The sequence below is a fragment of the Antedon bifida genome, chromosome 3 (genome assembly GCF_963402885.1).
Source record: "Antedon bifida chromosome 3, ecAntBifi1.1, whole genome shotgun sequence".
Lineage (NCBI taxonomy): Eukaryota > Metazoa > Echinodermata > Crinoidea > Comatulida > Antedonidae > Antedon > Antedon bifida.
Window position 1 is genome coordinate 7,258,675 of NC_136228.1, and position 18,832 is coordinate 7,277,506.

At 35.5% G+C, this 18,832-nt stretch overlaps 3 protein-coding genes across 3 annotated transcripts; 2 read left to right on the forward strand and 1 right to left on the reverse strand.

Moving 5' to 3' along the window:
* Positions 1-40: 40 nt before the first annotated feature.
* On the forward strand, positions 41-2,902 carry LOC144837816 (beta-lactamase domain-containing protein 2-like). The gene is made up of 6 exons (XM_078693086.1): positions 41-307; positions 622-922; positions 1,229-1,454; positions 1,574-1,773; positions 1,885-2,127; positions 2,652-2,902. The coding sequence occupies exons 1-6, from the start codon at positions 165-167 to the stop codon at positions 2,832-2,834; spliced, it is 1,296 nt and encodes a 431-aa protein (XP_078549212.1). The 5' UTR covers positions 41-164; the 3' UTR covers positions 2,835-2,902.
* Positions 2,903-7,406: 4,504 nt separating this feature from the next.
* Positions 7,407-9,553, reverse strand: LOC144838013 (uncharacterized). Its single transcript, XM_078693350.1, has 3 exons — positions 9,249-9,553; positions 8,623-8,724; positions 7,407-8,498 (listed from the first exon to the last, which is right to left on the reverse strand). The coding sequence occupies exons 1-3, from the start codon at positions 9,334-9,336 to the stop codon at positions 7,477-7,479; spliced, it is 1,212 nt and encodes a 403-aa protein (XP_078549476.1). The 5' UTR covers positions 9,337-9,553; the 3' UTR covers positions 7,407-7,476.
* Positions 9,554-14,313: 4,760 nt separating this feature from the next.
* On the forward strand, positions 14,314-18,689 carry LOC144837491 (uncharacterized). The gene is made up of 6 exons (XM_078692632.1): positions 14,314-14,545; positions 14,996-15,136; positions 15,396-15,461; positions 15,966-16,157; positions 16,615-16,758; positions 17,196-18,689. Exons 1-6 carry the CDS (start codon positions 14,387-14,389, stop codon positions 17,358-17,360), a joined length of 867 nt encoding a protein of 288 aa, XP_078548758.1. The 5' UTR covers positions 14,314-14,386; the 3' UTR covers positions 17,361-18,689.
* Positions 18,690-18,832: the final 143 nt, after the last annotated feature.

Here is an 18,832-nt window from a genome sequence, read left to right on the forward strand (position 1 = left end):
TGTGTAGACCCTTAAGGTAAACACACAGTACAACAGGTCAAGTAAAAATAAACCTTAATCATTGTTTAAACAAGTAATAGTTTAAATATAATATCATCGCCACGTTGAATAACATGATTGCACAACTCGTTAAACATTGAACACAGCATTTATAACAAGGCAGTATGTCGATCCTAAAGCAGGCCTTAGTCGTAGCTGTTACTGCCATAGCTGTCTTGTATCTACCAGGACTATGGAAGGAGAAGTTGCCAGTTATATTTGACGGCCGAGTGGAACCAGGCTTCGAAAGAGTATTTGAAGCATTCAAGTGAGTAGGCCTATACTCCCGATATTATTCGGGTTGCTTGGGTTTCTGTATATACAGCGTTAGTACGCGTTCTTATAAGTCCGAAACATAACACAATCAATATATAGATCAATTGAAATCCGATAGCTCCCATACAAAACAGTTTAGTCCAGTACTTTGATTTGCCATTTTTCCAGGACAGAAAAATATTGAGTTTATATTGCCATTATACATTGATTAACATGCCTACCATTAATATAGCCTAGAAATTGCTGGTAGCGTATTGTTCAGTAATATTCAAAGGCCTACTCAAAGTATAACAAATAATTTTGCAGGGAACATTACTCAAATGGCATAGAACCGTCTGATGGTGGATCAGCTTTTGCGGCGTACCATAAAGGTAAGAAGGTGGTCGACATCTGGGGTGGCTATGCTGACAAGGAGGCCCATCGACCATGGAAGCCAGACACACTCCCTACCATTTACTCGAGCGGTAAGGGTGTGGCAGCTATAGCCGTCGCAATGTTAGTCGATCGAGGTCTACTAAAGTACAGTGATAAGGTTGTAAAGTACTGGCCGGATTTTGGTAAGCATGGCAAGCAAGACGTGACTGTTGAAATGCTCATCAGCCATCAGGTACGTATACCCACCGATGTCTCTTCTGAATTTGACAACCTCCCCACCTGGCTGGTTCGAGTCCCAGTCCGGGTTAAATGGTGTCCTCGAACTACAATTACTGAGTTTATACAGTAAATGCTATATCTATAATGCCAGGTTTAATGACACTGTGGTCCTAATTGTTTTCGTAACCTACGGAGTGAACGTTACGATATCATGATTTTCAACACGAATCCAAATCTCTGCAACAGTAATACTAATAGGGTCTCAAATACACTGATGTACATAGTTTTAAAGATGTTTCCTTTTATTAATGGGATTTAGGCAGGGATTCCATTTCCAAATGAAACGCTTTCTTGGGATTTGTTTCGAGATCATGATCGTCTGGCTGATGTTCTGGCAGACTCTGTGCCACAATGGGAGATAGGTACTGGACATGGCTACCACGCTATAACGATGGCGTCTTTCTGTGGCGTTCTTTTAAGGAAAGTTGATCCGAAACATAGAACTCTTGGTCAGTTTGTCCACGATGAATTGGAGGTACCATTTGGTGAGTATCTATAAGCCAAGCTTACTTTCTTTCAAGTTTGAATTGTCCCGCTTTTATTATGCTGTTGCCTTTGAATGTGCAGCAAATATAGTAGTGAACAAATGTCTTTTTATTTTAAGGAATTGACATCCATTTTGGACTTCGCAAAGAGCTATTTTACAGAGCAGCGCGAATGGAGGAAACCAAATATACTGCCAAACAAATGTTGACAGTAATTAGTACTCCATTGATGCGATCAACCATATTAGGGTCAATTTTTCGAGGAGAAGATACTTTGTGGAATAAGATTATGAAGAATATGGGATCAATGATGTCAAATGTAAGTTTGAGGAATTTTAACTAACTCAAATGTAGCTGGGGCGAGGGGAGGGAGAGACAGACAGGATAAGTACGGGGTAGGGAGATTAAACTATCATGTTATACATTTCAGGCATACGCACTTAACGATCCCGAGAACAGAATTGTTGAAGTTCCGTCAGCGTTTGGTGTTGCTACGGCGGAGGGTCTAGCTAAACTATACGGCATCTTGGCAAACGGAGGGGAATTGAACGGGAAGAGGATCATGTCCGAGAAAGCAGTTAAACAGTTGAATACAGCCGTTACTAAGGGCATGGACAAAGCAATCATGGTAGATGTGGAGTGGGGACCTGGCGTGGCTATAAGCAACATTCCGGTAAATGTGTTTGAAACCTTCTCATCAGAGAAAATAGAGCAACACTTATTTAGGTCTAAAGCTTGGTTTACACTTGGACGCATGAGAACGCAAAGGACGTAAGCTCAACGCAATTAAATGACCAATCACGACGTGATGGATAGAATGATCAAATGCGTCATGATTGGTCTAATTACTCGATCCATTTCGTGATCGGTCATATTAATTGCGTCGCGCGCTTACGTACATGCGTTTTGTCATGTGACCTAGTGGGAACCAAGCTTAAAGCGTGGTTCACACTAGAAACGCGGCGCAAGAGAGTTGACCAATGACAAGCCACTGTTCGAATAATCCATCGCTTTTGATTGGTCAAATCACTTGCCTTGCATTACCTCTCTAGTGGGAAACAAGCCTAAACAATATATACGTCACACAAGCTGTTACTAAGAATTGAAACCATATTAAGACAAAAACATCATAATATATATACTTTTGGATAATTGCGTTATTGAAATAACATTGCTTTGGTTTTCATTTCACTAAAGATTGGTAAAGCTTTTGGACACAGCGGGGCAGGTGGCCAGGAAGCCTTTGGAAATCCTGAATTAAAGTTAGGCTACGGATTTGTGACGAATACACCAACTATCAGCCTTCTGGAGACAGGTGAACGATATCTATTGCTACGCGGTATTCTTTACGACTGCGTCCTTAAATTGGGAGAAAAATAGGTCTAACCATTTTCCTCCAAAGAGTGAATCACCACAATGTGTCTTAATTTCTACTGGGCTAGCCTACATGATTTAGTTTAGCTTTTTTCATATTTTTATAATCGTTGTTTAATATTTTCATGATAATTATTCCATAAAACATCAAGATGTATCTGTTTTTCAATCAATTTAAATTCTAACTTTTGTAATTCAATGTACGCCAAGAACAAATTAGGCCTACCTGAAGCACAGACTGATTCGTAAAGTTGATTCCCGCCGGTAGGTGGCGACAACTTAAGTACAGGCAACATTCTCTTCGGTGTCACATTACGAATTGGTTTTAATTTTGTTTAAACCATGGAGAAATAAGTTAGGAAGGAGTAACATCGATGTAATGCATGGATTTTAATCCAATTAAGCACATTACATGGTCAAATGACTCCTATTAAATTGCACTGCGACCGCCCGCCGCGTTATCTCGGTTCGATCTCCTTACACACAAGGCTCCTCGCCGCTAAGTAGCAACCCCTATACCCTGTCTAACTAACAGTGGAGTACATAAATACGAACAAAAAACACATTGCATATGCGCAGTTAATTGTCAACAAGGATTCACATGCGTGTTTTATGTATTCGGATTCCGAATTTTTTTGCGAACGTACCAGTCATTAAATCATTAAAATCAACCAAAAATAACTACTTGTTTCTTCAATTGTAAGTATTCCATTATTTTGAATATAACAACGAAACAAACACGTATTTTAATAGTTTCCCTTTGTACTGGAGTTTTAAGTTTTAGTTATATGAATAAAGGAAAGCTGTAGCTTTCATTTGATGCCTTGCATGACAGTTTCCGATGGTGTCCGGCTGACATACAACGAATTGAAAAGCATCGAATCTGTCCGACCGCCGAACCGAATAGCCGGAGTTAGTTCCACCGGTCGTAGTTATTTTGGTCCACCGGTCGTTGTATTACTTAGGCCTAGGTCTAGGGCAGTTATTGTTTCGATGTTTAATTTAGGCTAGGTCTTAGATTTAAATTTTAAACCAATAAATAATAACTAACATTAGCCATAAAATAATTACTTTCGTAGGCCTACTACTACTACTAGCTAGGCTAGGACTAAAGTACTCGACTCCTAGCTAGGGTCTAGTCCTACTAGGCTAGACCTACCTATTGTTCTATGTACTATTTATCATAGAGGTAATGTTAATCTACCACCTAGGGTTATGCCAAAAATACCAATACTACTATCTAGGGCCGGCCTAATTAGACTATGTTCAATAACATTAACAATAAAAAAAAGCAGGTATTTATTTTTAGTTAGCTAGCCTAGATAGTACTACTACTAGGACAACAACTCTAGGTCATCATTCGCCATTTAAATTAAATTGCTCTTGTTTTCAGAGAACGATGACAGGACACAGTGTTTGTTTGAAACCTACTTGTCGACTTTGTGGAATTTCCAGGGCGATTCCTTCAGATCGTTCACCTTATACAAAGGACGCGTTCAAGTCTGTAATCAAGTCATGTTTTTGCTTAGATATTGATAATGATGATCCAGAAATCCACCCACCATTTATTTGTTATTCCTGTGTGCAAAAACTGAAAAGGTGGAAGAAAGGCCACAGCAAGGACCGCAGTAAAGTGTGCAATATTGTAATTGCAAAATTCAATGATTCTCAATGTGCGTCTTGTATGACTGATGGGGAGATTCCTACCAATCTTCACGATTACAGAAAGGAAGCAGAAAAATGTAGCCTTGTCTCTTTGTTTCCACATGAAGATGAATTACTAATAATTAGACTTTCACCAACTGGTGATGCTGTCATCAAGTTAACAGTCAACAGTGATTCGACATGGGGAGTTGTCATTGCTGGTGTTGTATTGCAAGCACAGCCTATTCTAGGAGAAGTCTTTAACAAAAAATTACCATTACATCAGTTCACCAAGCTGTGTGATATATTGAGGAGTGCTAAAATCTGTGCAGGCAATGAAGATTATTTAGATTTGATAGAGAGACGAAAAGGACCAGAAGGGCAGATTCCTATAAGGATAACACCAAAAGATGTCTATTTATGCAACACCATTAGACATAATGACTGTGAATTGCTAATTGCTGAAGATCTGAAGCGGTGCGCAGTTTGCCGAATTTATCGTGGGGATTTATCATCAATGCGAAGTGCTTCCTGCAAGGAAAAGTCTTCACTGACGGTAGCCAACAAGTATTTATCAAATTCTCAACTGCAGAACAAAGCAGCAACATTACAATGTAATTACAGACGGTTGAAAAGAAAGAGTGGTTCCCTTGAGAATAAAGTTTCCAAGATGTACATGCTAGAAAGCAAATTAATTTCTGAAAATGCAGCTCACTTAATGGAAGACACAATGGAAATGGGAAAACCTGAAATTGAGAGTTTATTATGTAAATATCCGTCAGCAAAGCTTTTGTGGGAGCAGCAACTGGCATCTATGGGCAAGGGAAAGCAGATGCGTTGGCACCCGGCAATTTTACGTTGGTGCATTGCTATCCAAAGCAAGTCTCCGTCAGCTTATAATTTAATTCGCGAAAGTGGATTCATGACGCTGCCTCATCCAAACACACTCCAACCCTACAGCCACTTTGCTGGTGTGACAACTGGTTTTTGCCATGAGATGTTAAGTAGAGTTGTAACAGACCTCAAATTATATGAAGAAGGTAATGAATTGCAAAAACATGTTGTGCTATTATTTGATGAAATGAAGATAAAATCAGGATTGGTTTTTTCACAAAGCTCTGGCAAAGTTGTTGGATCAACAGATGTAGGCAGCTTAGCCAATGAGATGCATTCATTTGAGCGGCGATGTCGAGGTGAAGAAGAAATCCCAGTTGCCTCACATGTTCTGGTGTTGATGATCCGGGGTTTGTTTTCTAACCTGCATGTTCCAATTGCCTACTATCCAACAACTGGAGCTTCTAGTTGTGATCTGTTCATGGCAATGTGGGAAGCTGTTGAGATGATCGAAGTAGCTGGGTTTGTAGTTCATGCGATGGTTTCTGATGGTGCCACTCCGAACAGGAAGTTTTACAGACTGCATTCACCATCATCTACCACTTCATCCATTGTCTTCAAGACATCGCATCAGGGAGACCCAGATCGCAGTGTTTTTTTCTACAGTGATGTGCCGCATCTAATAAAGACGCTTCGAAACAATGTAGAGAACTCTGGCTACAATAACAAGACACGGAATCTTCATGTAAGTACTGTATGATCATACACCACATTGAAAATACCAATTTCATTATAGCATGTTGAAAATGATATTTACTTATTTCTAAATCTAAAAATGTTCTTCATTTAAAGTATAACAAACAAGACATCAAGTGGAGTCATTTTCTTGACACCTATGAATGGGATGTGAAATTGCAGAACACATGTCCAGGGCTGAGGATGCTCCACAAGTTGACGCATGAACACCTCCACCTTACTCCATCATTGAGAATGCGGGTATACTTGGCTGCACAGGTAATTACTTGCAAGTTTTGTGTTCAGCCCTTGTTCTTTTGCAAACAATTCTGTAATTTAATTTTTCATGAATGTTTTTTATTTTCTTCATATTTTCAGGTGTTAAGCAATTCGACAGCAAATGCAATGGAGATTATGGATCGACATGACATGACATCCACTATCAAATTTGTTAGAATGGTAGACCAATTTTTTGATTGCCTTAATGTCTCTAGTTTTTTCCAAGGCAAACGATCCAGAAAACCAGCTATGGAGCCATACAGGACAAAAGATGACTGGCGTTTTAAGGTACATTTTTTTTAAATAGAAAATTTAAAAAAAATTGAACATGGGACATGATTGGGCTTATTATTGTTTTTGTTCAATTTCAATTAGCATTTGGATATACATTGAGAAATATCTATAATTTTTGTATTAATCGAAGGAATAATTGCCACTATTTTTTGTTCTGATGTTTTTAAGTGGTTGCAAGATGACTTCCTGGGTTTCTTTAAAGAATGGCAAGACGAGGTGAATGCGCTTGAAGATGTAGAGAAGAGTGTAAAAAAGAGGATGTTATTAAGCACCGCAACACTTGATGGACTTGAGATAACAAGCAAGTACATTTCGTTTTTTTTTTACAGCTGACTTTGTTTAATAATTAATCAAAAGTTCTGACATCACAAGAGTGACAAAGTATATTAAAAATGAATTAATAATAAGTATATTAATTTTTATTCTTTGCCATCAACAGTTAATTCGTTTGTAGAGTTGACTAAAAAACTACTGGACCTGCCAGGGGTAGAGTGTGTTCTAAGTGCGAAGTATAATCAAGATCCGTTGGAACAGTACTTCAGTAAACAGAGAGGATGTGGTGGAAGTAACACAAACCCAACATCAATGCAGTTTGGCCACAATATGCATGCACTGTATGTAGCTGCGAACTGTTCCAAGGCATCCAGGAGAGGCAACTGCCGCAGCCAAATTGTTGACCAAACTATTGATGACTCACCTCTTCAAAGGAAGAAGACACCAAATGCATAAATGATATTTATGATCAGCAAACTTTTTCAAACCAAACGGTTCTTTTCAGAACCAACCAAAATACAATTGAGATTTAATTTAGCTATTGTCGTTATTTATTTCATCACACACACAAAATACAAAATAGTATATATTACAACAATTCTTTTCTGAGAGATTTTTCACCCTTTTTTGAAACTTTGCCGCTTTCCTTCTTTAAATTCAAGTATACCTTGAGGAATGCATTAGCTCTGATTTTCAACCAGTATCTAACTACAATTTGTAATAATTGAGCAGAAGCATTGTCACCTAGTGTATCTCTGGTTATTCTGCACCAGAAAGTTTGAACATTCTCCTTATTGATAATACGGTCATACAAATCAGCCAGATAGTTACTATTTAACATCGTATTAAGTTTATTTGTAGCTAAATGCTGCCTTGTTTCTATTTCAACGCTTCTAAAAAACAGATATACATCGTCATCAACAACAAACAAACCTGATCTATTTTGTTTGTCGATCCATTCTTTGGAATAGTCGTAGAAGGAATGGGTTACGTTGGTACTACACACTTGCCACTTAGTGAGCACATCACAGTAGGCTCTGGCAGTACTACTTTTACCCTTTCGAAATCTTTTCACAAGCGCATAAGGCACATAACCGGCAACGTACCGAATTATCTTTTCTGTGTGAACATCCAACTGTGGGATGTCAGTTACCGTTTCCTCATGTGGCAAATCTATTTTATGCTTATCATTTAGAATTAACCTTAACATTGTACGTTGCAAAAATAGGTTCAGTGTTTTTACATGCTGCCCATCAGAGTTGACATTTAGCTCCTTTAACAGGGTGACCCACCTTCCCAAACTTGTACACATGTGTTGGTGAAATGCCCGGCACATCATCTCATCAGCTTCTGGTTTCATTTTCTTTGTGTTTCCTGATGTTATTACCTTCCAAAGTAATTTTGTACTGTCTTCCCAAAATGTTTTTATAATGACTGTATTTGAGTGCTTCTGCAGATCATTTGCCAATTTTTTCACTTGACGAGCTATTGGATACAAGTCATTGCTGTATACTGGATCGTTCGCTAACATGGTAAAAGCAGCATCAACGTATTCATTAACCCTGCTGACAGCTTCATCTTCACTAAACTTATTGGAGGGTCGGTTGATGCCTGAAAATACAGAAAAGAAAGATTATTGAGCATACAACAGTTTTAATAAATGATGAGAATGCATTTAATATAGTAAAGATGAAATGTTCAAAATAAAATGTTATCATTCGTTCAAAATCCTTACTCTTTTTCCTTGATTGGTTTTTGGCTGGGTTTGTTGACACTTCCTTCTTCTGATGGGTTGCGGTAATAGTAGTTGGATGTAGGCCTACACTAACATCCATACCTAAATAGCATAATAAAATTGAAAATTAACTCATGTTGTCCTATAAGAATGAAAAATAATAATTTATCTAAAAAATACAGACTAATACTAATACTAATGGTTTGAGGTCTTGACAAGGTCATAGATGAGTTGGTTGCATCAGATGATAATCGTGCCTTCATAATTAATATAATAATATGAATGATGCATTATTGATGATTGTGCAATAAAATTAATGATATATTAGGCCTAGGCCTCCTATAGGGGGAAATCCATGGATGGATAGATTATAGGGCCTAGCCTAGCTAGACCTATCAATAAATCGGGCGGCTAATTTTTGGCGTACAGAAAGAAAAACTACAAAAATACTACCTAGCCTAGAGAGGACGAACGAATTCAGAATTATCGTTGTTACAATCAACCCGGTCGTGTAGACAGCCTAGAGTGGGCCGGGGCAGACGAGGCCTCTTTAAAAGAGAAGAGGTTCAGGTAACTAGGCCTAGCTACTAAACTTAAATGCAATGCCTAGTTTTAACCTAGCATACCATTTTCCAGGTCTTCATGTTCGCTGGCAAACTTCAATTCCTCGAGAATTCCGGGTTCCAATTCGTCCTCCAATTCATAAAAATCCATAATGATAAATAAAACGCGTAAATAAAATGTATCGAGTGTGGTATAATTATTCTTCTGCTGTGTGTATGGTCGCCGCGTGTGTAGATCAGCATCAACAACGAGTCTCGCTTGATGACGCGTCACATGAAAGCAATGGATATGCGCATGCTCAAATCTAACAAGCGACAGATCAACGGCAATTAAATGTTACGTAACAGTCAGATAATCCAATTAGCGGCGGGGTGGCCTATTCGTTTGATGTATTCTCGATGTTACTCCTTCCTAACTTATTTCTCCATGTTTAAACTTAATAATTATTTTGTAATTTAAATGAGTTGGTTTAAATTCTGATATCAATAATGAGTAAAAATAAATACTTTTAACATACATTTTGTCTTTAACTTTATTTCTTCTCAAACTTGCTGTAGGCTAGTCAATCTAGCATTTTGAGTGAAACAAATTGCAAACAGAGATTTTTTTTTTTTAAATGGTTACATATGATAAGGTGATTATTTTTTGAGCATCACACCTCTGACACTCATCCCGAAGGTATGCAAATTAGCTTAAATATGCAAATTAGGGTGAAATTACAGGGTTACCATATCTTAAAAACTACTAATCGTAGAGAGTTCATTTTTGCACAGTCTGGTTCAGAATATATATATTTATATTTGCTCTAATGAGACATTTTACATAAAAATGTCCGGAAGTACCAAATTTTGACCCTTGACCCCATTTCTCAATATTTACATAAATATGTGATTAAAATGTCTGTAGAGACTATATTTTGGACTCAATGACTTGGATATTGTTTTTCAATACCCACCATAGAACTGTATTATAATTCCCAAAATCACAACTTCGTCACGCACCTCGAAAGTATGCAAATTAGTAGTACAAGTAATATTAAATATGCAAATTAGGGATTGAAATTACAGCGTTGCCATATCTCGAAAACCACTAAGGCTAGAGTGTTGATTTTTTCACTAAAATATTTAAAATGTATATATTTATATTTGCTGTAATGAGACATTTTACAAAAAAATGCCCGGAAGTATGACATTTGACCCTCGACCACATTTCTCAATATTGCATATATAATGAAAACTAAAATGTCTGTAGAGACTTTGTTTTGCCCTCAAATGACTCGGATACAGGTTTCTAATAGCCAACATAGGAATGTTTAAGTAAATCTCAAAATCACACCTGTATCACTCACCTTCAAAGTATGCAAATTATTAGTACAAGTTACATGAAATATGCAAATTAGGGGGTGAAATTACAGGTTCCTATATGTATCGAAAACCGCTAAGGTAGAGAGTTGATTTTTTCAAAAACTTGTTCAGAATGTACATATTTATATTTGCTCTAATAAAACATTTTACGAAAAAATGACCGGAAATACAACAATTGACCCTTGACCCTATTTATCAATGTTTGCATACATAATGCGACTAAAATGTCTGTAGATAATTTTTTTGGACTCAAATGACTCGGATACAGTTTTCCTATCGTCAGCATAGGACCTCTTTGTAATTCCCAAAATCACATCTTTGTCACACACCTTGAAAGTATGCAAATTATTAGTACAAGTTACATGAAATATGCAAATTAGGGGTGAAATTACAGTCTTCCCATATCTCGAAAACCATTAATGCTAGAGAGTTGATTTGAATTCAGAGTTGATTCAGAATGTACATATTTATATTCGCTGTAATGAAACATTTTACGCAAACATTTTCTTGATTGAATTATGACATTTGACCCTCGACCCTATTTCTCAATATTTTCATATAATTCAACTAAAATATCTGTACAGACTGTTTTGGCCTCAAATGCCTCAGATACAGGTTTTCTATAGCCAGCATAGAACTGTTAGTAATTCTCAAAATCACACCTTTGTTACTTCCCTAGAAAATATGCAAATTAGTAGTACAAGAGGTGGAAGTTGCCATATCTCTATCGGTCATTAGCGTTTTTCGAGATACATAAGGCTGTAATTTGCATATTTCATATAACTTGTACTAATAATTTGCATACTTTCGAGTTGCTTGACTTTTGGAATTACTAAACGATCCTATACTGGCTATATAAAACCTGTATCTAAGTCATTTGAGGCCAAAACAAAGTCTGTACATACATTTTAGTTGCATTATATGCAAATATTGAGAAATAGGTTCGAGGGTCAAATGTCATACTTTCGATAATTTTTTTTTTCGATAATGACCCAGATACAGGTTTTCTATAGCCAGCATAGAACTGTTTAGTAATTCTCAAAATCACACCTCTGTTACTTCGCTTGAAAGTATGCAAATCAGTAGTACAAGAAAGTTGCCATATCTCTCTCTCTCGGTCATTAGCGCTTTCGAGATACATAAGGCAATTCACTGTAATTTGCATATTTCATATAGCTTGTACTACTAATTTGCATACTTTCGAGGTGCTTGACTTATACTGGCTATATAAAACCTGTATCCGAGTCATTTGAGGCCAAAAAAAAGTCTGTACATACATTTTAGTTGCATTATATGCAAATATTGAGAAATAATAATAATAATATCCTGGATTTATATAGCGCCTAATGTTGTGAAACCTCTAAGCGCTGTACATAAACTAATACGAAAAAAGGGAATTCCAACCATGCCAAAACGAAGGCGTGATTTTGGGAATTACAAAGCGGTCCTATGCTGACTATAGGAAACATGTATCCGAGTTATTTGAGTCCAAAACAAAGTCTCTACAGACATTTTAGTCGCATTATGTATGCAAACATTGATAAATGGGGTCGAGAGTCAATTGTTGTATTTCCGGTAATTTTTTCGTAAAATGTTTCATTAGAGTAAATATAAATATGTACATTCTGAACAAGTTAATGAAAAAATCAACTCTCTAGCCTTAATGGTTTTCGATATATAGGAACCTGTAATTTCACCCTCTAATTTGCATATTTCATGTAACTTGTACTAATAATTTGCATACTTTGGAGGTGAGTGATACAGGTGTGATTTTGAGATCTACTAAACAGTCCTATGTTGGCTATTAGAAACCTGTATCGGAGTCATTTGAGGGCAAAACAAAGTCTCTACAGACATTTTAGTTTCATTATATATGCAATATTGAGAAATGGGGTCGAGGGTCAAATGTCATACTTCCGGTCAATTTTTTGTAAAATGTTTCATTGGAGCAAATAGAAATATGTACATTCTGAATACGGCTGTGAAAAAATCAGCTCTCTAGCATTAGTGGTTTTCGAGATATAGGACAACTGTAATTTTTCCCCCTTATTTGCATATTTTATTTAAATTGTACTACTAATTTGCATACTTTCGAGGTGTGTGACAAAGGTGTGATTTTGGGAATTACAAAGTGATCCTATGCTGGCTATTAGGAACCTATGTCTGGGTCATTTGAGGGCAAAATAAAGTCTCTACAGACATTTTAGTCACATTGTATATGCAAACATTGAGAAATGGGGTCGAAGGTCAAATGTTGTACTTCCGGTCATTTTTTCGTAAAATGTTTCATTAGAGTAAATATAAATATATACATTTTGAATAGATCAGTGAAAAAATCAACTCTCTCGGACTAGTAGTTTTTGAGATATGGTAACCCTGTAATTTCACCCTAATTTGCATATTTAAGCTAATTTGCATATCATCGGGATGAGTGACAGAGGTGTGATGCTCAAATTTTGATCTCCTCATCATATATGACCATTTAAAAAAGAAAAATCTCTGTTTGCAATTTGTTTCACTTTGGGCTGTTTTTTTTGCTAGATTGACTAGCCTACTGGTGTATATAGCCGCATGATCTGCCATATCAAATATTTCTTCTTCTTCAAAAAGTAATGATTCATTTGCTCCATAATTAATCATAATTATGAGTAAGACACTGCAAAAAATATATAATACAAAAATGAAAACACACATTTAACGTCACATATTTTTACTAAACATTTTCTAAACCTTACTTCCGATCTGCGACGACCAATGGTCTACGCATCGGTTTGTTATCTTAACATTCCAGAGCATGCGCAATGAAGTAACACACTTGTTCAATAGGTCGTCGCAAACGAAACGAAAGCAAACTTTATGTGACAAAAAAATGTGATGTGCCCAAATATGGACATGATGATGTCATACCAATACCATATTTGGGCATATCACTACCAAATAGAGAGTCAAAGTTCTATCATGTATATTTTGACTTAACGCCACACCTAATGCATTCAATTGAATTTCTATTTATCATTGTCAACTATATTTTTATTGTTCTGTGTTGTGGGATTGATTGGTTTATAGCACCAGCATACAAATGTAGGCATACTATTATTAGAATGTGCGATTGATCACTACCAGCACGCGATATAAACTTGTTATCCAGTCGACGCTATTTGACGCTCTCGTTAAAAACAATCAATAATGATGCAGATAAGTTAAAATTGAAATGGTAACGATTTACAGGACAAGTAATTAGGGACTACACGTACACAACTTACATAATACTGTGAAACTGTATTCTAGGTTCTAGACAGAGTTTTGACTTAATATTAGTAAAAGATAAATATTTTGGCAAATATGGCGTTTGCTCAAGTATGCGTGTGTGAAAGTTTCATACGTATACTACTTGAACTTGTAGTTTTCAGACAAACATCGAAAAGCCGACTGGTGGACTAACATAAAAAAAGACAATCTACAGACTTGGGGCAAGTCTATGTAACTAGCGCCATCATACTACCAGTATGATAAATGGTATCCATTTTATTTATTTCTTAAATAATAATATGTAATATTATACTGTATTAAATATTTTAAACTACTGTATTATTATTTTCTCCATCCCTGGTATTATAAAAAGTTGAACTTTAGTCTATATCGCGATCCAGGGACTTTCACGTAATATGAATAATTGAACAATACCTCATACATTATTCATAAGCCGGCTACGTAATATTTAAATGAGGGACGCTATGTGAGAGCGTCTTCCTGTTTACTACCGGTGGTACTAAACTATTAAGTCATTCCATGTAGCGTGCAGCTTGGCAAGCCAGAGATTTGTTTACAAAATTAAAATGGAATTACTCTTAACTCTTATTTGTGTACTTGTCGCCATTATTTTGCTTTATGCTGCTTACAATGGAAAGCAATTTTTCATGCAAGTGGATGTGTTGTGCTGTACAATATTCGGATTAGTTGCGATAGTGCTTCCTGGGCTAGCGTCAAAGCTGGAGGTAGGTTAAGCCGAAACTAACTCACCCACCTGCTGCCTTGAATGACCGAGGATCGCCTATCTTATCTCGTTTAGAATGCGCTACCCATTTAGGCTGAACTAGAAGGAATAACTAAGCATTGAATGGCATATTATACTGCGCCATTACATATCTATAAAGTGTATTTATCTCATTAATAATTAATATGGGTAGTATACTTAAGAAAACAAGGTAAACGTGGTTCTTTTTACCAACATCTGAGGAGTGGTCACACAGGACCAAAAATACCACAACAAGAATAAAAGATTTCTGTCCGTCCAAAAACATGATTTTTAAAACTTGATAATTACTACTATATTATTATTACTAATAATTGGATCCTATGAATCCTCTATGAATAAATATTATAAATAAATGATTCGACTTAAAATAATTCCTTTTAACAAATGATCATTTTTTTTTATTTACCAGACTAAAAAACCAGATGACGTAGTTCTGCACATGGTACGGGCCAGCGGGTGCGTGCTGATTGCATCTGCATACGTTTTTAACCAGGTACAACATTCGGCTGATGCTACGGTGCGAGTGGTTCTGATGGTGTCACGTTTGGTGGTACGTATGTAATAATTAGTGACAACCTTTCACATTGACAGCTCGACTATACAGCTGTTGAGTCTTATAGGCATTCTGTGTATGGTCTACTCTTTTTCAAGTTAATATTTCGAAAGTACATCACTAAACTTTGCATTTATAATATCTATATATATTATTATTTATCTTATATTATATCAGACATGTACAACAAATTTAAACTGAATATTAATGAATTTGAAACAATCAATTTTGCATTAATATTTGTTATTCTTTGTAGACTTGTACCTTGGTTGCTGCAGGTGGATTGTTCCAGCGATCTCGTTCTTCATCTTCCACCGATTATGTAAGTTTTGCTGACGGTTATATTTATTATTAAGGTTCATCGAAATAAATTTCCAATATGTAATAATAAATTTTAAAAGAGCATATGTACTGTACACATAGCCCTATGGAAATAAGATCTAGATCTTACAGTACATAGGGTTATCCTCTTGCTCTCGCGTCCATTCATTATGTATTTGTATCATTGTATATGAATGAGCAACAAATAAACAAACAAAGTTATTACCTATTTACAAAATGACTGTTACCTACTTCTACTTACTTTACAGTGCTGTGTATAAAAATAGACTTGTCTTAAACTATGTACTACTGTATATCAGTTAAATTTCATAGAAATCCCTCAAGGAATCTGAAGTTTACTGAAAACCAGACATTGTGAGGAGGGGTGTCATTGGAAATAAGAAATAACCCTACAATAACGTTGTACAGTTTTCAGAAAGTGTATAATAATTTACAATTTCTATTAGCAGTATATCTAACTATAAATACTCATTGTTCATTTTAGAGTCTTATGTTCATTTACTTCAATGTTGCCTTTGCGGTAATCTACATCTATTTCTTGTTGACGTCACGTGAATGGGGAGGTCACACTCAGCTTGACACCAAGGTCAACTTGCATCTACGTATTGACTTCTTCGCTACATTAGTCTTTGGTATTTTCTTCTACGCTTTCCCTGAATGGTTACTATCTGCTCAGGTAAAGAGTTTTTTTTCAGTAATTTACAGCATATTTGTTTACAATTACACTACTACTCGCCACTAAGTACTTAGTTTACGAACTCGGTACTTATTTATTTGGTAGGATTGCATATTTAGATTGGACAACACATACTGTACAACACAACACTTGTACATAAATGAATAAACACATAAGTATAACTTCGGAGCGCTAGTACCATACACCGACTACCTGAAAAGATCTCATTCAAATCTTGCAATACTGTATCTTGTTATCTTTATTTCAACAACAAAAATTACACATGGCAGCCAAAAGCTGAATTGCTGGGGTTTTTTACAATCAAATTACAATATTACAAACTGCAAAGTTATTCTAGGTGGTAAAAGGGGTATTTACGCAACAATTAAATAAGTGCAGTTTTGTCCGTTTTCTCATTGGTAGTAAAATGTTTACACTTTTTATTATATTTTTCAAGGTTGGTATTAAAATCACCAGGCTACAGGAGTACAGCTCAATGTTATTTGGTGCTTTCATGATTGGTTCTTCAATTGTGTCCAGTTATGCTCCTGGTTTTATTGATGAAGAGAATCAAAGAACACAGTTCCAAGGGCGAATCATGGTAAGTGTTGACTGACACTTAACACTCATTATAGCAAGGGTTTCCAAGTACACTGAGGAGGCAATTGTTCTTTTTTGATGGAATAATTGTAATGTAAAGGGTTGGATGGGTGCTTTTCCAGAAGTTTGAAAACATGAGATTGGTAACAAGGAATGATTGAGCCATAGTGACCAAGGTTGCATTTGTTTTACCTGATCTGTTTTTATCGGCCTTTTGTTTGGTCAAATAAATGAAATGAATCTTAACAAATACATTCTCATGGCATACCGCAACCTAATAAAATGAAATAAAGCGATAACAAGGGATGATTTATCTAAAAATGAATCGCCAATGAGGTGGATGGTTTTGATGTTTTTATCATAATTAAGACCAACATGGCTATTTGTATCACATATCTACAGTATAATAATAACACTTTGTATATCTATTTCTTGCAGCAAAATATCTTTCTATTACTGGCGATGATCTATACTCAATTTTCGACCAGTTCTTGGACAGTGTACCATGTCTACTTTGGAATAAGTGGATGCTTTCTGTGGACATTCAATGCCATCGGTGGTCTTGCATCTCCTAGAGAGATCGATGAAGTCAAATCAATGTAGACTTTTAAACCGCAGCATTTAGCTTGTTGCAATGCCACCATGACCGAGTATAATCCCATGTATTGTTCGAGTATAATCCCACCACGCTAAAGCCCTGTCTACACTATCAACTACTTTGACAAAAATGTGATGTGCCCAAATATGGTAGTGATAACCATCCATATATGAGCACATCAAATTTTGTTGTAGACAGAGCTTTAATTTAGGCTAAATTCACAAATTGTTATACAATCTGTGTATAATCCCACCTTATAATCGTTGGCGTCTTTTGTACCCAGGCACCTGGGACTATACTCTTGTCATATATAGGGTGGACTTTTTAAATGTATTTTATTATCAGTATTCTCCTGAAGCAGAGTTTGAACACTTATCTATTAGTTGTAGGTTAAGCCTAGCCATTAAAAACATAGATATAGAAAAACATAGAAGAGCAATTTTGTCAATTGGATAAACAAACAAAATTATTAAACTTTTTTGTATTTAGTAGATTTAAATTACCGTACTTATATATAGTATATCAACAATTTAGTAAGTAGCTAAATTTGGCAGAATTTATCTCATAAACCATCCTCACAGTAGGCTACGCTATAAAGCTGATATTTTCTTTTTGGTACCAAACTCTCAACTACCTTCATTGAAAATAATTCCAGATAAATAACAAAAATATTGGATTTTACCTTGATGGATCTACAGTATTTAAACTTGGATGTTTGTTTGTAGAGAACTGTTGTAATTGTATTAGAACATTTACCAATTCACAGAGAAATATTGCTATACAGCTATAGTGTTATTATTGCTATTATTAACTGTAATTGGAATGTAACCAAGTATTTTATTATAAATATTCTATGTTTGCATTACACTGAGTGTATACAGTAAATTATACTAACTTTATCTTCTATTCTACTAATATAATATGCATTTTTTATTTTAAAATTATTTGTCGTTTTCGTATGCACAATTATGTGGTGCTTTTCTTGCCATTTGGTGCATTTAAGCTTAGAATTTACTGTATGTTAAATTTTATGGCTTAAAATATATTAAATATAGGGCTTCTTCTACTTGGATTTATTATTTTTACGCACAAGGTATTTCTGATTTTAGCTCTTTCTTGATACTTTTAAATTGCATTTATATATATACAGTACTCATTATTTTAACACCGCTAGTAGTATAGTGACAAATATTTTTACGTATAATTAGTTTTTTAACAGTTGATTTTTTTAAAATCATAGTTAATACAGTATTATGCAGTAGATATGTGATAATACTTATAGAACACATTTACTGTTTTTAGATTATGAATATAAAGTGTGCATGATTTTACTGGTGAATAAAAGTGATTTTTAATATTAACAATTTGTATCGTTGTTTCTTTATAAAAAATATAATCAATAATACAAATCATCTTGTTAAAAATTAATGCTAATGTACTGGTGATGTTTAGTATGATGCTAATTGACAGATCCAAA